Source organism: Globicephala melas, chromosome 1 (genome assembly GCF_963455315.2).
Source record: "Globicephala melas chromosome 1, mGloMel1.2, whole genome shotgun sequence".
In the NCBI taxonomy this organism is placed as follows: domain Eukaryota; kingdom Metazoa; phylum Chordata; class Mammalia; order Artiodactyla; family Delphinidae; genus Globicephala; species Globicephala melas.
In genome coordinates, this window is record NC_083314.1 from 146,085,741 (window position 1) to 146,101,627 (window position 15,887).

Genomic DNA, 15,887 nt, shown 5'->3' on the forward strand with positions numbered 1-15,887 from the left:
TCATGCTGTATATAGGTGTTTCCTAGGTATTTTGAATCTGTAATTTACCTGTGAACTCGATGGGTGTCACTGGGACACACAGATTAACTGCCTAATTCTAATCTTATGTTGCATTTATATTTATCACATAGTTACATATTGGCAAAGGAGGAGTGATGAAGGCCAGAACCGTATATTTTTTTTGCTTCTAAAGCATAGCATGGAAGAGAGACTAGCACTACACTTGAGACTAGCAATACAGATTGTTCATACATAATGGTGACAGATTTTTATTTTCATTGCCGATGGTGCTTTTTAATATTATAAACAAATAGAACCATGGCCTATTTTTCTTAATTGATGTGGCTAAATTCATTTATTCTTCATGTTTCTGACACATTTCTTACATTTTGGAACTTTGGCACAGAGTTTAATGTTGCTCTGAATTCTCCAGTTTCTGAATTCTCGGTATTTCTGACTTGTAAGTGAAAGCACAATTATTTTGAAGGAATTTCGGTATAGCAATTAAAGTTCTGTAGATTTCCATACTTTCTCAATTTTTACTGAAACTGTATTTGTATACCTATATGACACTCATGAGTATAAACAATAGTTTCAAATTTCTGTTCTTCCAGAACTGCTGTTTCATTTGGAATTGAACCAGAGTTTTTGGGTATACATTTTAGTAGCATATTTGGAATTTAATATAATTGACAAATTTGCTTCTCTTGGAGAAAATACATATGCAGACAGCAGCACATGACTTGTCGAAATTCTTATGTATGCCAAGTATTTATAACTGAAGTTTAAAAACACCTTGGTAGAGAAGGAGTTAACAGGTTAACTCCCCTTGGTTGTTCTCAGCTTGCTCTCTTGCCTTTAGGAGCTGAAAAGATGATAACATTGGGCCCGGACATGCCTGTGTGGAGGTTATGGTACTCCTGGGGTTTTTTCAGCTAACCGTAAAGCAAGCTAGAACTTGTTCATCTCAGAGTTCCTTGTTTCTCTTTCAGCCCTTTCAGTGCCCTGCAGGAGTCATTAAATCAAAACTTCATGCTGATCATCACCCACCGAGAAGTCCAGCGGGAGTACAACCTGAACTTCTCAGGAAGCAGTACCATTCAAGAGGTGAGTTATGTCTCACAGCTAAGGAATAAAGGTAGCTCATTATAGCTAATGTTGACCCTGTTAAAGAGGGCTTATGTGTTCTGGTTGGAAACTCTCTTTATGTTTCATTATTGGGTTTTTAATTTTAATTAACTTGAGCATCAGTGATTACTATAGATACATTAAATGACTTGACCTAGAAAGATAGATGTTGTGAATGAAAGCTCTTGATAATTCTTAAAATAGTCAACTTTTAAAACCCTGCTTAAAAAAAAACACATTGTTACATATTTCATAGTTCTATAGTAGTTATTCAGAATATTAATTTGGAGATTATCGACAGCGTGCATTTTCGAACATGCGTATACTTTATTTGAAAGGTTGCTCTCAAACATATTATTTATAGTGTGTATCCTGCCTATTTCCAAAAGGAATTGAGGAGGCTTTTCTTAAGCAGTTGAATTCCAGCCTTGGGCAGTATTCGTGAGATGCTGTAGGGAACCCAGTCATTTAGCTCAGAGTATCTAAGAAGAATCTATGTATAGTGTAAATATTTTCATCAATGTGACCAACCAGGGCCACTGTTTCAAAAAGAACCTCCCCCAAGAGAGAAGAGGTAACTTCTTGTCTGTGGCCCCACCCACCTAAAAGCTAGTAATTTATCTGCTTTGGGGGGGAAAATGTATAAGGCTATGTGACAAGACTTGTGTTTAGAGACAGTGAAATGATGATTATGTCACAATACCCCTTGTAAATTATGAAGACAACAGTCATTGTCCACTCATGTTTTTATAAAGAAAATTAATCTTGTTTAATCTTAGATTATTTCATAAATTTTTTCTTGGACTACATTGCTTCAACTAATTACTAATGTCATATTGAAAGAACAAGTTGTTTTCATCCTAATCATTTTTCGGAAGTATATGAATTATTTCAGTAATGACTGTTAATGGTTTTTCTTTTTTCATGTTTTATCAATAAATTTCAACTTCTGAATTTGGCGTAAATAACTCATCACTTGAAGTTTATTTTCTCTGTTTATCACTTGAATAGTTTGTTGACTAGTAACTAAGATCTTTAAGATTTTTCTTGGTCCCTAATTTGAATCATAGGTTTAAATTATTTGATTTTTTTCAGGATTTTAAATATATTAATTGCCATTTCATTTTTAATCTCTATAATGGATGTTCTGTTCTCTAAATTTAAAATTTTAATTCATTGAAGAATCATTGTCGTTTTTATATTAAAAATAATGTTTAACTCTGGCCCTATCACAGAGTTATTCTGGGAGCCTCATGATTATGAAATTTAAATTATATATTGAATAAAATTAAATAAGGAATTCAGTTTCAAAATAAATAACCCCAGTTTAATCAAGAACAGCAAAGATAATAGGTAAATTTCATTCTGTTGTTGATTTCCTTTTTTAAGTTGAAGAGTAGTATATCGCATGAAGGGTACATATAGACTGCCTTATTTTTTTTTTTTCTGATTGCAATATTTACAGCCAGAATTTTACATTTTTTTGTTTTTTTGCATTTTTGTTTTAACATTTCCAGTTTCTATAGTTTGAGTGTGTTTCAACTTTCTCCCACAAGGGGGCAGAGAGGACTATTAAACTGATAGTCTAAAAATGCCGTTCAGTGTTTTCAAATTAGCTTCTCTTATATTAACAAAAAGGAGCATAATAGCCAAGTTATTGTTTGATTTACAGATAATTGGCATATTGCAGGGAGGAGACTTAATTTCACCCTTTTAAATTAAACAGGGAGATTTAAAAAGACATAAAATATTCATTAATGTTCGGTGATTATAAAGTAGTGGCATATATTTATTTTGCCTTTATTACTGTTTCGATGGGAAAATACTGCAAATATTTCCGAAATCGAGTTGGCCATACTGACAAGTTGAAATGTTTAAGCAGCGTTAATGCAATCTGCTCACACCTGATATCCTATGCAGAATGATTCAAAATGACTACATCAATTATTAAAAGAAATACTTAAAATTCTGTAAATGTGCCATTGTGTGCCACAGTTGGCTGAAACTGTTCTCTGCGTCCTGCTATTTAGATTACCAAATATATTTTAAGCTTCAAGGACTTGAAAACAGTATACCATTTTCTAAATGAAAAGTGTCCTGAAAATATTTTTGCAGACAAATATCCTTATGTATTTCTCAACAAGAGTTTGGTTTCTTCTTTTTCTTTCTTTTTTCCTTTTTTTAATCTTTTAAAAGTTGATTTAAAATAATATTTGAAATGCTAGTTGCCAGGAAAAAAATAAATGCAGTTGTTTCTAATATCTGTTGCTTTTCTGTGGGCAGACAGGTACATAAAAACTCTTTTATTCTGTACAGTTTAGAAATGGAATCTGGATTATACTCTCTAGGCCTAGGATCACACTCTGTAGGCCTAATCCTAAGACTTTTCTCCTTCAACTTGTGGAATATCTGGAATGGGGTTCAAGGAGGACAAGATGCTCTTATGCTACAGCCATGCAACCCACAGTGACACTTAAGTACATGTATTTTTGTTGTTGCATGATTGAAAGTCAGGTTGCAACACAATAAAAATATAGTCTTGAAATGATTTTGTAGTGTTACTTTATAAATGCTAGAATTTTTGCTATTAATTTGGAAGCTTAATGATACCATATATCCTAACTTGTAAATTAATTTTTGTCACCAGTTTCAGAAATCTTTTTTCAGTGTTGTTTGATAGGTTCAACAATGAATTCCGACCAACATAGAAAAGGAAGAAATAAAAAAAAAAACAACTGATTTTATTTTCCAGTGTAGTTGTATATTATTTTTATTGTAGGTGGGGGAAAAATACCATTTTCTGGTATTTTTAATTTTTGAAAGCCTTGCATTTCTAAAAGAAATCTCTTGTAATATTTTCCCTCCAGAGGGAAAGTTCTATTAAATGAAATAGGATTGACAAAGGTACTATAATTTCAATTTTTAATTAACAAAATACATTTTTTAAAATACTGACTTAGAAAATAGAACTTAGCTGCAGTTTGAATTTTAAATAACTCTTCAGTGACCATATGTTCATGCAGGTTAGTGGTGATAAACCGATAGTTGTACAAGTGTTTGTTCATTCTGTCTCTGTGATCTCTTGCCTCACAATGCATGACTTATATCCTTTGGGTGCTCTAGACTTTAATTTAAGCTAGTTAGATATTGAGGTTATTTTTTTTAAGCTCTTTACAAATCCTTCCACTTACATTATCCTCCTACTTGTGGAAAAGGCAATGACAGTATAAAAAGGTCAGAATGGAGGGTTGCAAGTAGTCGTAAGAATAAAAATCCTTTCCCTTTTTCCATTATGACAAAATAGTTTATAAAAATTATCAAATAATGTAACAATAACTTTGTGACAATCTGTCTTTCTACCTTCTTGGATCCTTAATTACCTAGTTGACACACTTTAAATTAGTGAATTTCCCTGAAAATTTAAACAAGCTTACCTTATTTTAATGAATTTTCTACACTGAGAATTTAGATTTTTAAACAGTTAATTGTACAGATTTCAGTAATTCTGATTTTTAAAGATCTGTGGCTACAAATGCACTTGGGATTGGTTAAATTAGGGGGAAAAAAGATTGATTTGCCTACTTCAGATCCTAAACCCAGGTGTGGAAAAGGAAATAAAGTCCCTGAAATCAAGCCAACTTTTCTTGGAAACTAATTCTTTGTTGTCCATCTTACTATTGCAAAAGCTCCTATTAGACAAAATATCACTTTTCTTTTAGATGTCATACAAACTTAAGGAATACACACATGACCCAGAATAACACTGATAAAAAACCAAAGTAGTTTTGGTACGGAATCATGTAGTATTCCTTATCTCTTACATCGAGAAGCACTATGAAGAGCTGTTGGAATTATTTAAATCCTTTTCTGAGTTTCACTTTACCCTAGAATTCTCACTGTTCTTATTAGTGTTTATTTAGTTCTCAATGGGAATTAAAGGGAAAAATAGACAACTTATAAAGATATATCCTGCATGGAATAGTAAAACATTTCACTACTAATACTAGCAATTGTTAAGTGGGAAGCCACTACTTTTGAATTAGCAACAAGAAGTGAACTAAATAAATCATACCGGTCCTTAAAAATAATGTTGGCTAAATAATTGTGAAATCATGAGACTAATTCTGATTCTGCAAATTTGAAACTCCTGTTGGGTTTTTTGTGTCTATTTTTCACTTGCTATTTACTCAACTTGCTTGACTAATACATATTTCAAACTATTCTCCTTTAATGCTGGACGTTGTTAACGGTACATTTGTAGTCTTTTACAGATTATACTAAAGAGCAATTTTCTAGTAGTGGGTTGACTAAAACTTCTTAACTAACCTGTCCTTTCTGTAGGTGTTTTACGTATAGTTTGTTTGTTTATTTTTTGGTTTGTTTGTTTTCCAGTATGGAGAGGGTGGGGGCTGCTGGCACAGAACTGAAGAGTAGAGAGATAAGAATGTGCATATGCAATAGGGTAAATTAAATTGTGTGCTTATTTAATTAAAAGTTTACGTGGTTTATTTTTACTGTAAGATGAACGGCATATATAAGCTCAATTAGAATGAACCCATTTTAATTAGCGTGTATCATAGTTTGATTTTTAAAAATTTGAAATCAAAATGACGTCTTAGGAAGAATGAAAGAGAGATAATTTCTTAAGCAACTGGGCAATGAATTTGAGCCTTTTTTCAGCTTTCAGAAAAGGAGACTGAGTTTCTTTTGCATGTATGTAAGTTTCAAGTTGCACTTTGTTACTGAGATCTGTTGAAGTTATACCACTTCAAATGAATAAATCAGTAATGATCATTTTATAAACTTTGGGGTTTTCTGTGATGCTTAATAAATTATCCCCTTAGGAAATAAATTTAATATTTACAATGCAGCTATTTGGAACTGACAAGTCTTTCTTTCCCTCCGAAAGTATTTTAGAATAATCTCTATTGGACATCTTTTTTTAGCCATGTAAGTATTTCTTCACCTACATTCAAGAAGGTTAGAAACAATGAAATTTTGTTAAGAGTCGATGGTGCTTTAGACCTTTGTTACTTAAGATATGTGTATCCTAACAGCTTCTTGGCCGACTGTATTTCATAATCTGTGATTTGTGTGTTGGTAGTTTTAAAATGCCTGGGTTAAGAGATATTATGTTCAGTTATCAGAAACTAATAAACATAAGACATTTTTATATGCAAGAAAAGGCAGAGAGTAAATAATTGCACTGGTGACCAATACTGTAATAATCCTGTTTTACAATATGCACTTGACAGGTTGTAATAGTGCTAATTGAAGAGACTAATTCACACTTGCTTCATTCTATTCAAAGGCAAAATCAGCAGCTTGTTTTGCTTTTGACCAGATGGTCCTCATGAACACCTACTGTGCACTTTAAGTGCTTTACTAGAATTACAAAGGCTGGGGGCTGCGTTCGACTCCAAATGATTTGAGGAGTGAGAGGGAGAGAGAGAGAGGGGGAAAAAAAAACCCTCTGTGCTCAATGGATTTGGTGCAAGTAAATTAATTCTAGTGGACCCATTACACATTGAGCCCCCTTTTCAAAGCTCTGAGCCTCCTCGCTTGCTCTGTAGCAATGAGAAAGAGAAAGAGAAAGGCAGATTACTGCAAACAGAAATAAAAAAAAGGGGTATGAAAGGGAGAAAAGAGGCCTTGAAGCCTTTCATATCATTTGAGTTTTTCAAGTGCGTTATTTTTGGGGAGGGTGGATATATGAAAAGCCAATTGGAGTTTTTTTTGTTTTAAAGTGAGCTATTTAAGCACCATGAATATAGGCGCAAGAGCAACAGTTGACTGAGTTTACTGTGGTGAAGCTTTGTGTTCGAGGATGAATCAAATTCATTATATTCAACTCTTTGTGTTTTAACATGAATGTAGGGTTAGTTTCACAAGACTGTGTCTGTTTAGGATAATTATAATTTAATATTTTCCTTTCATAAAGTTATCACTGTAGATGTCTAAAATTTTAATCAAAGCAGATTTTGTACACTGACTTTGAAGCACCCTGACAGTTTAAAATTCAAAGGAAAGCTTTTTTAGTTTTCAAAAGAAAAGAAAGGCTCATTCTAATGGCATCGAAGCAGAGATTATTATAACTAATTAGAAGTCACACATCTGTTAGCTTTTGGTTTGTGACTTACTTATGTATTTTTTCAGTAAAATATATACTTTAAAAATATATTGCTGTTATTGAGTGAACCCAAAGGGATAAAATGAACTTAAAAGAGAACCACTTATTCGAGCCAACCATTTTTCCAGATCTCCACATGTTCCCATAAAAATATGTAATGTATTAAAGTCCATTAAATGTAAATTGGAATTGCATAATTAATAACAAGTTCAAATGCACTTCCAAACAAAATATTTTTGCACAGTTCTTGTTAGCATAATTGTGATTATTAACCAAAGTTATTATAAAAATAACAAGAAAGTATAAGCAAATCCAGTTTGTGTAAATTTATAATTATTTCTTATCCTTAAAGCCGTTTGTATATAATTTGGAACACTGACACTGTAAAATGATCAATTCTTATTATTAGCTTATGTAAAATGATTAATTCTTATTCTAAGCTTATGTGGGTTAAAATACAAGGGATCATATCTAGGAATACATGTCAGTTATTTTGTATTTGTATGTTTTTATACTTTCAAGTATAATTCTCTTGTGATATATTTTTGTTCCATGGTTTACTTTTGTTTGATGACATGTATTATTGACACTGTAATTCAACTTTATTTCAATTATAACCATTAACAAAGAATACAACAAAATCATACCAATAGTATTATATGACTTAAGGATAATTGTAAACATTTTACAAAAAATGAATGTCTAGAATTTGTATTTTTGGCATAATGCATCAATATGCTTTATACGTCAACATGTTTTAATTACATTTTTAGAAAATAAAATATAGAAATACAAAGACAACCACAAAAATATTTAGTTTTACTTCTCAAAGATTTTAATGAAGAGGATAGGATAACATGCCTTCTTTGATATTTAAATTAAATTTAATTAACTTCCTATTAATGTGGTCATTACTTTGGGACTTGTTCATTGAAATATTCGTTGTGGGGTGGGGAGGAACATAAGGGGAATCCCCAGACCTTCAACTAACAAAATATCCAATGAAATTTATAAGCAATGAGGTGTTAATGAATTGATATCCTCTGGGAAAAAGGGATTTCAAGAAAAAAATCTGATTAGGAAAAACTTACTGAAAAAAATTTTTTGCAGTAGACTATTTAAAATAAAGGTAAGACTACTAGATTCTCTTTCTTGTAGGTACCATAAAAAACTACCTTTAAAGCCAGAACCTCAATTAGCAGAAGTGGATTGATCATGACCATGCAGTCATTTATTTAGGTGGGGCTAGTTCTTTGGTTTCCCACACACAGTAGTTGGAGTGTTTCTCCTCATGAAGAAGAGTTTATTTCAGTATTAAAATATTAACCCCTAGATTCCTGAATGTCAGAGGCAAGGTTCTCTTCTATAGGGTAAAGTTTGGAAAAGGCTGCCGTTTCTTTATAGACTTTGATAGTACCACATTACTTAAGCTGAGAAATGTTTTAGCATTTAACTATCCTCTAGCCATAAAATAAGAATTATATAACCTCCCCATTTTTCTCCCCACCCCACCCTCCCCCAGCAAAAACATAAGCAAAAACAAAGAAGGAAGTAAATCAAAGGATGGGTAGGTAAATGAATATAAAATGCTCATAAACATAAGCTAGACTAAGACTAGGTATATTAAGATAAGGCCTGCATATAGAAAATATTTACATGTTTATCCTTATATACCAAAGATTATTTGTCTATAACCTGTTAAAACACATGTATGGTAATTTTTCTTTTGTCTGATGTGTTTTGTGTATGGCCTAATACTATTTAGTCAAGTAGTTATTCTTTTTCAAACATATTTATTTTGGCGAATATGCTTAAAATTTTTTTATTGCTCAATTTAGGACTGTATTACCTTATTATTACACTCAATGTATTCCTTTTATTATTTTCTTAAACATTTTTTTTTAAAGAAAAAAGACTTTAAAAGCTCATAGTAAACATTTTCTCTCAATGACAAAATGTATTCCTTGCTTTGTGGTCATTGCGTGACCAGACAGTAGAGTACTGGATTGTTTTAAGGTTTTTACAGCTGCAAGGCAAAAGCATCTGCTCATTGCAAAGACGGCATTGTTTAATTTTGACACTGACTTTTCCATGTGTCTTGTACCAAGGACTGGATTAGATGCCACTAAGATGAAATTTGTTTTAAGTTGCTCCCAAAGTGCAGCTGTTCCCATATACAGCCTGATAGCTTAACCAAAACAGACAGACATAGGATCAATCAGAATCTTTGTACAGGGTCACCTCACTAGGCAAGAGAGGCTCAGAGGAAGAATGTTAATATTATTTATCATGAATAACTGCAAAATTAGTTTCCAGGCTGATTTAGTGTATGTAGAAGTAGCCCCCTGCCTGCTTTTTAGGGCAATAGAACCATTATTAAATATTTAGCTTTTAAACTGGAATATAATGGTCAGATAGCAAGGTGCCTATGTGTGCATTAGGCACTATTCTTCTGCAGTCAATTGCAAGAAAAAGGATCAGTTTATTGGTCACTAAAGTAGTAATTGACTGAAAATAAAACTCAATCTAAAATGCTGCTGCTAAAATCTCAAAAAGTGGACATTTTTGTAGAATGGTAATTTTTCTTTAATGTTTCAAGTGAATGAAAAATGAAAGAGGACCTCACTTCTTGGGTTTCCTAGGATTGTGTGAATTTCTACCCAGCTGGTCCAAATTGATTGATACAGGGCCAAATATTTGTCTGCCTACATTTCAAAGTCTATAATTTGCTAATGAATTGTGGTAATAATCTTTCATCATACATGAAAGATTTAGCCAAACAATTTGCTAAGTATGTATTTTGATCATAAAATTTTTGGACTTACACCAAGCTTTACATCTATTTTACAGCTAATGCATGGGGGTGGAGGAAGAGCAGGGGGAGAAATAATACTGAACATGGACACTAGATGGAAAAGGATGAAGGAAACAAGAGGGAAGAAGATACTTTGGAAAAGAATAATGCCGGAAAAGTCCTATGAGTGACAGTGGAAAACAAATTAGATTTGCACATAGAGTGCAAAATAGAATTTTTAAATGCCAGCAGAGTTGTAGTCTTCAGTGTCTAGAGGTATGGTATCCATGAGGATGAACACAAGGAAGAAATCTTTTCCTTTTTAGCTACAGCTATTACACACATTGATTATGGAGTAATTTGCTAGAAATTTATGCTAGAAAAGTCAGATGCCCACAAATTAGAAGTAACTGAAGGCACAAGAATAAAAGCCAGATGTTTGTTGGGGTTGATTTAGAGACTTTGGGGGAAAAAAAACAGTGAAGAAATAAATGTGATTGGAACAATTTCAGAAGAAGGTGAGAGAGGAACCTCCTAGTTAACTCCTAGGAATGAATAGAAATGACTGTAGGCATCCAAGAGAATATTTTCTCTCTCCAAGACAAAGACCATACAAAGGGAGATGAAGCCTACTTATATTTGTGACGGGATATTTAGGATTAAATAACCTCTATTTGAGAAAGTACAAACTTTATTTATGTATCTTGGGAGGGCAGCATAAGTTATACTCCACATGAAGTCCAAGATTAAACTATGGAGTGAGAGGACAAGAAAATGTTCTAAATAAGACTCTTGCACGTGTAATTTCTCTTTCATTGTTAGAGATCAAGGAACCATGACTTCCTATTTGACTGAAATAATCTGAATTGCTTTCAAGTTGTCTATGAAGAGAATATTTAATGATACTGATAAAATTTTTCTTGCTTTATGAGTAGGGAGTTTAAAAAAAAGAAAAGCAGGTAGCTTAATAGAGAAACCATATTATAAAGGGGACTGAACCTTCCATTTTGTAGATTTTAAAGATAAGCAGCTCTTGAATTTTTACATACATGCTGTACCTCCTGAATATGTCACATTTCCAGTCTGTATCCATTTATGTAAATCTCTTTTTGTTCTCTGATAGAGATAAGTCTGTTCTAAGTGTTAGTACAGTGATGGAAACTCTTAAAGTATTTAGCAAAGTTAAAGTTCTATATTGTCAAGCTTATTTCAGATGGGTTGAAATCTTGTTTTACACGACTTTCTTAGACTCTTTCCCTTTGTCTTGCTGACTTTTTTTTTCTATTTTATTTAATACTTGTCATTATTTTGTTGTAGGTTGTATTGTTATCACATTATGATAGTTACTGAAGTAAATATAGAAGAGATCCAGTAATCATTACGAAGGGAAAAAAGTTCATCATTATATTTAAATAAATTGTGAGATAATTAGTAAGATTCCTAATTCTCTTGTTAATAATTATATAAAAATTTCATTTCAAAAACAAATATTAGAGTTATAGATTATGTATGTAAAATTCAAAATATGCAGGTTGCCATTTGTTTCTAGTCCTTTTGGTGTTCTGTTATCAAAAGCACTTTACATTTACACCCCTGCCTTTGCCTGATGAAAATGTGAAATATTTTCACCTAAGAGGTATACTTGTAATATCTAATAATTATAGAATATCAGTGAAATATCAGTTCATTTCTGTTGAATTAGGAGATGTTTCCCTTATACTTTACCTTGTAAACAAGAGAATCTTAATAAGGTGTTTTTAAAGGCTGCTGTTTTCTTACAGGTAAAAATTTTTGTGATGATAACAGGTATGCACATGGATCAATTTGCTTGGAATTAGAAATTTCAGAAATACAGTAAAATGTCTTAGGAGTCCTAGTTTCTACTGGTAATTGTAATTTCAAATATCGTAACCCATTTTTGTATGTAATGAATGGAGCAATGTATGAAGTATCACTCTAAAGTAAATGTGATTGATATATTGACATGCATACATGTCATAAATTTAAATGAATGTTGCTCCTTCAAATCAGTCATTTCTGTTGTTGATAATACATACCCTCTGCTCAACAGTTACTCTGAATTTCCAGGAACTGGCTCTAGAGACTATGATGTGGGGTTTTTTTGTTCTGTTTTGTTTTGTGGAATAACCTCACTTATGGCCTATCTTTGTCCTGTGAAGAGGGGAAACTGATTTGTTGAAACTGCCATAAGTAATTTGAAGCCAAAAGTTGTGAGCCAGGTGGTTATTTAATCTCAGTGGTCAAATTTGTGGTTATTCAGGTTTGGTGTCTCTTTGCTGAGCTCCTCTCCCCGTGAACATGTATCTGTCAAAGCATTTACCACACTCATTTGCAATTATCTGTTAACTGATTTATTTCTCCTGTTAGACTAAGAGCACCTTAAGAATAGGAAAAGTATTGAATTTATCTCTTTGTTTCTAGGCCTTTCACTGAATTTGTCACAGAGTAGGTGTGTGCTTAATGAATGACTGAACTAAAAAAGAAGAATCTATAAATCAGTGAGATTATTTGTAACTTAGAGGCATTTGTAAATGTGAAGTTATCCAAGTATGTCTGAATATTTCAAGCATTTCAAGTATTAATGTTGACATGAATATGTACTTTCTCAAGGGGATTATTATGAGAGGATCTCTCTGATTTGGCTTCATAAATTCTCATTTGTTAAAAATGAGGCTGAGAATAGGTAGTTTGCACAACAGTAAAAAATAAAACTCCTACTTTAAGGTAGATTTATGTTATCCTTAATTTGTAGTGTCTGCCAGGTAACTTCTTTGTAGTTTCCCTTCTAAATGAGATTGTAAAAATTGATTAAAAAATTTTTTTAAGTCAATAAAAACTGATTTTTAAAAAATGTTTTCTGAATCTAGGGATGCAGTGTTACAGATTTTAATCAAACTAACAGTACTTCTCAATTGGCAATTAGTTAGCTTATGGTAGTGGAAAGATTATTGCACTATGGTATAGGGAATCTGAGTTCTAACCCCCTGCCACTAACAAGCTATATGATTGTCTAGCCTTGAGTGGCCTGATATTTCTTTTTCATTTGTTTGGCTTTTTCATAGTGTAGAACTGCAGAAGCTCAGTTTTTGCTAGAGAAAATATAAAGTGTCTTAGAACCTTAAAATATGCATAAAGTCCCTGTGTCCCATTGAACCTATTAGGCGCATCTGTTGCAGCACTTCTGTTGCAGCACTTCTGTCCTTTTATTTGCTTTTTTTTATTTGTGTTTCTTTACCTTATCATGGTAGGCTCCTTGAGGGCAGGATCTCAGTCATTTAATCTTCATATTTATAGCACTAAGCCTAGTGGCTAGCACCTTTTAAATGATTGTTGAATGAGCAAATATTTACATGAGTCAGCATCCAGTGGTTGAAAGGAAGTTTAGAAACCTAGATTCTAATATCTGATATTGTGCTCTCTACCTATATGAGTTTGGGCAGTTCATTTAACTACTCTGGGTCTGGGTCATTGATGAAAAATAGGAAATGATTTCCGAAAATGTTTCTAGTTCTAAAATTTGGTGATTACATGTGAATTTAAAAATTTCATATGTGCTTCAAGTCAACCTTGTGTGTGGGAGGGGGAGGGAGCAAAGGAGAAAACTGGTCAGTAGGCAATAACTGTGTATGTAAATATGCATATTTGTCACTGTGGAATGTAAATATCCCTTTATTCATTACGGTGTTATTTAAGAGATTTAAGGTTAAAATAGAGGCCTCTGTTGCCATGATGTTTGAACTTCTATAATTAAGATTTTTTTCTGAATAGTTTTATTTTTATCTTAAAGTAGACTTTTACCTTTTTAAATACATATGATGCAACAAGACTTTAAAAGTGAATTGTGCAAACATAGCAAGTCTTTCTAATATATAAGAAGAGTTTTAAAATACTGAGATACAATAAAAGTGTTAATTAATTTGATGTCATTAACTTCAGTTGTGGTAAGTGAATTAAAATTCTATGTGAATATCAAGGCTATGGTACTGCCATAAGGATAGACATATAGATCAGTAGAATAGAATTAGAAGTCCAGAAATAAACTCCTTACCCTCAAGGTCAATTGACTTTCAGCAGGATTGCCAAGACAACTCAACATGGAAAGAATAGTCTTTTAAAAATATGGTTCTGGGGGCTTCTCTGGTGGCGCAGTGGTTGAGAGTCTGCCTGCCGATGCAGGGGACACGGGTTCGTGCCCCGGTCCGGGAAGATCCCACATGCCGTGGAGCGGCTGGGCCCATGAACCATGGCCTCTGAGCCTGTGCGTCCGGAGCCTGTGCTCCACAACGGGAGAGGCCACAACAGTGAGAGGCCCGTGTACCACAAAAAAAAAATACAAATAAAAAATAAAAATATGGTTCTGGGACAACTGGATATCTACATGCAGAAGAAGGAAATTGGCTTATTCCTTTAAATCATATATAAAAATTAACTCAATTGGATCAAAGACCTCAATGTAAAAGCTAGAACTATAAAACTTTCAGAAGAAAACATAGGAATAAATTTGTGACCTTGGGTTAGGCAGTGGTTGCTTAGATATGACACCAAAACATAAGTAACAAAAGGAAAAGTAGGTAAATTGGACTTCATCAAAATTAAAAACTTCTGTGCCTCAAGGAGCAACATCAATAAAGTGAAAAGACAACTCACAGAATGGAAGAAAATATTTCCAAGCCATATATTGGTAAGAGACTTGTATTTGGAATATATAAAGAATTCTTACAACTCAAAAAGAAAAACTAATATTAAAATGAGGAAAAGATTTGAATAGACAGTTCTCAAGAGAAGATATGCAGTCAGTAAACACATGAAAAGTTGGTCAACATCTTTAGTCATTAGGGAATTGTAAACCCAAACCAAAATGAGATACCACTTCATACCACTAGGATGGCTAGAGTAAAACAGATGACAATAACAGTGTTGGCACGGATGTTGAGAAATTGAAAGCCTCAGACAAGCGGGTATGTGAAATGATACAGTAGCTTTGGAAAACAGTTTGGCAGTTCCTCAAAAAGTTAAACATTGAGTATACTATATGACCTAGCAATTCCACTCCTAGATAGATAGATAGATACACATACACACACCATACACACACACAGCAAGAGAATTGAAAACATATGTCCTCACAAAAATGTACACATGAATATTAATAGCAGTATTATTCTTTTTTTAATATCTTTATTGGAGTATAATTGCTTTACAATGTTGAGTTAGTTTCTGCTGTATAATAAAGTGAATCAGCTATGTGTATACATATATCCCCATATCCCCTCCCTCTTACGTCTCCCTCCCACCCTCCCTATCCCACCCCTCTAGGTTGTCACAAAGCACTGAGCTGATCTCCTTGTGTATAGCAGTATTATTCTTAATAGTCAAAACATGGTAACAATCCAAATATCCATCAACTGTTGAATGGATACACAAAATGTGGTACATCGTAAATGGAATATTATTCATTCAGTCATAAAAAGGAATGAAGTACCAATACATGCTAAAAAAATAGAAGAATCTTGAGAAAATTTCGCTAAGTGAAAGAGACAGACACAAGGAAGGCCTTGTATTGTGTGATTACATTTATATGAAATGCCCGAATAGGAAAATGTATAGAGGCAAAAAGTAGATTAGTAGGGCTGAAACTACTCTGTATAATACTATAATGGTGGATACATGTCATTATAAATTTGTCCAGACCCCATAGATACAGCACCAAGAGAGAACCCTAATGTAAAATATGGTCTTTGGGTGATAATGACATGTCAGTGTAGGCTCATCAGTTGTAATAAATATACTACTCTGGTAGGGTATGTTGATAAT

At 32.9% G+C, this 15,887-nt stretch overlaps 1 protein-coding gene across 4 annotated transcripts in view; it reads left to right on the forward strand.

The window, feature by feature from the left end:
* The window catches only part of FAF1 (Fas associated factor 1), a 499,298-nt gene that overhangs the window by 264,955 nt on the left and 218,456 nt on the right, over positions 1-15,887 (forward strand). For all 4 annotated transcript variants that reach the window (XM_060305721.2, XM_060305705.2, XM_060305724.2 and 1 more), the window contains one exon: positions 993-1,107. In XM_060305721.2, the coding sequence (XP_060161704.1) occupies positions 993-1,107 (115 nt within the window). The remainder of the gene's footprint in view (positions 1-992; positions 1,108-15,887) is intronic.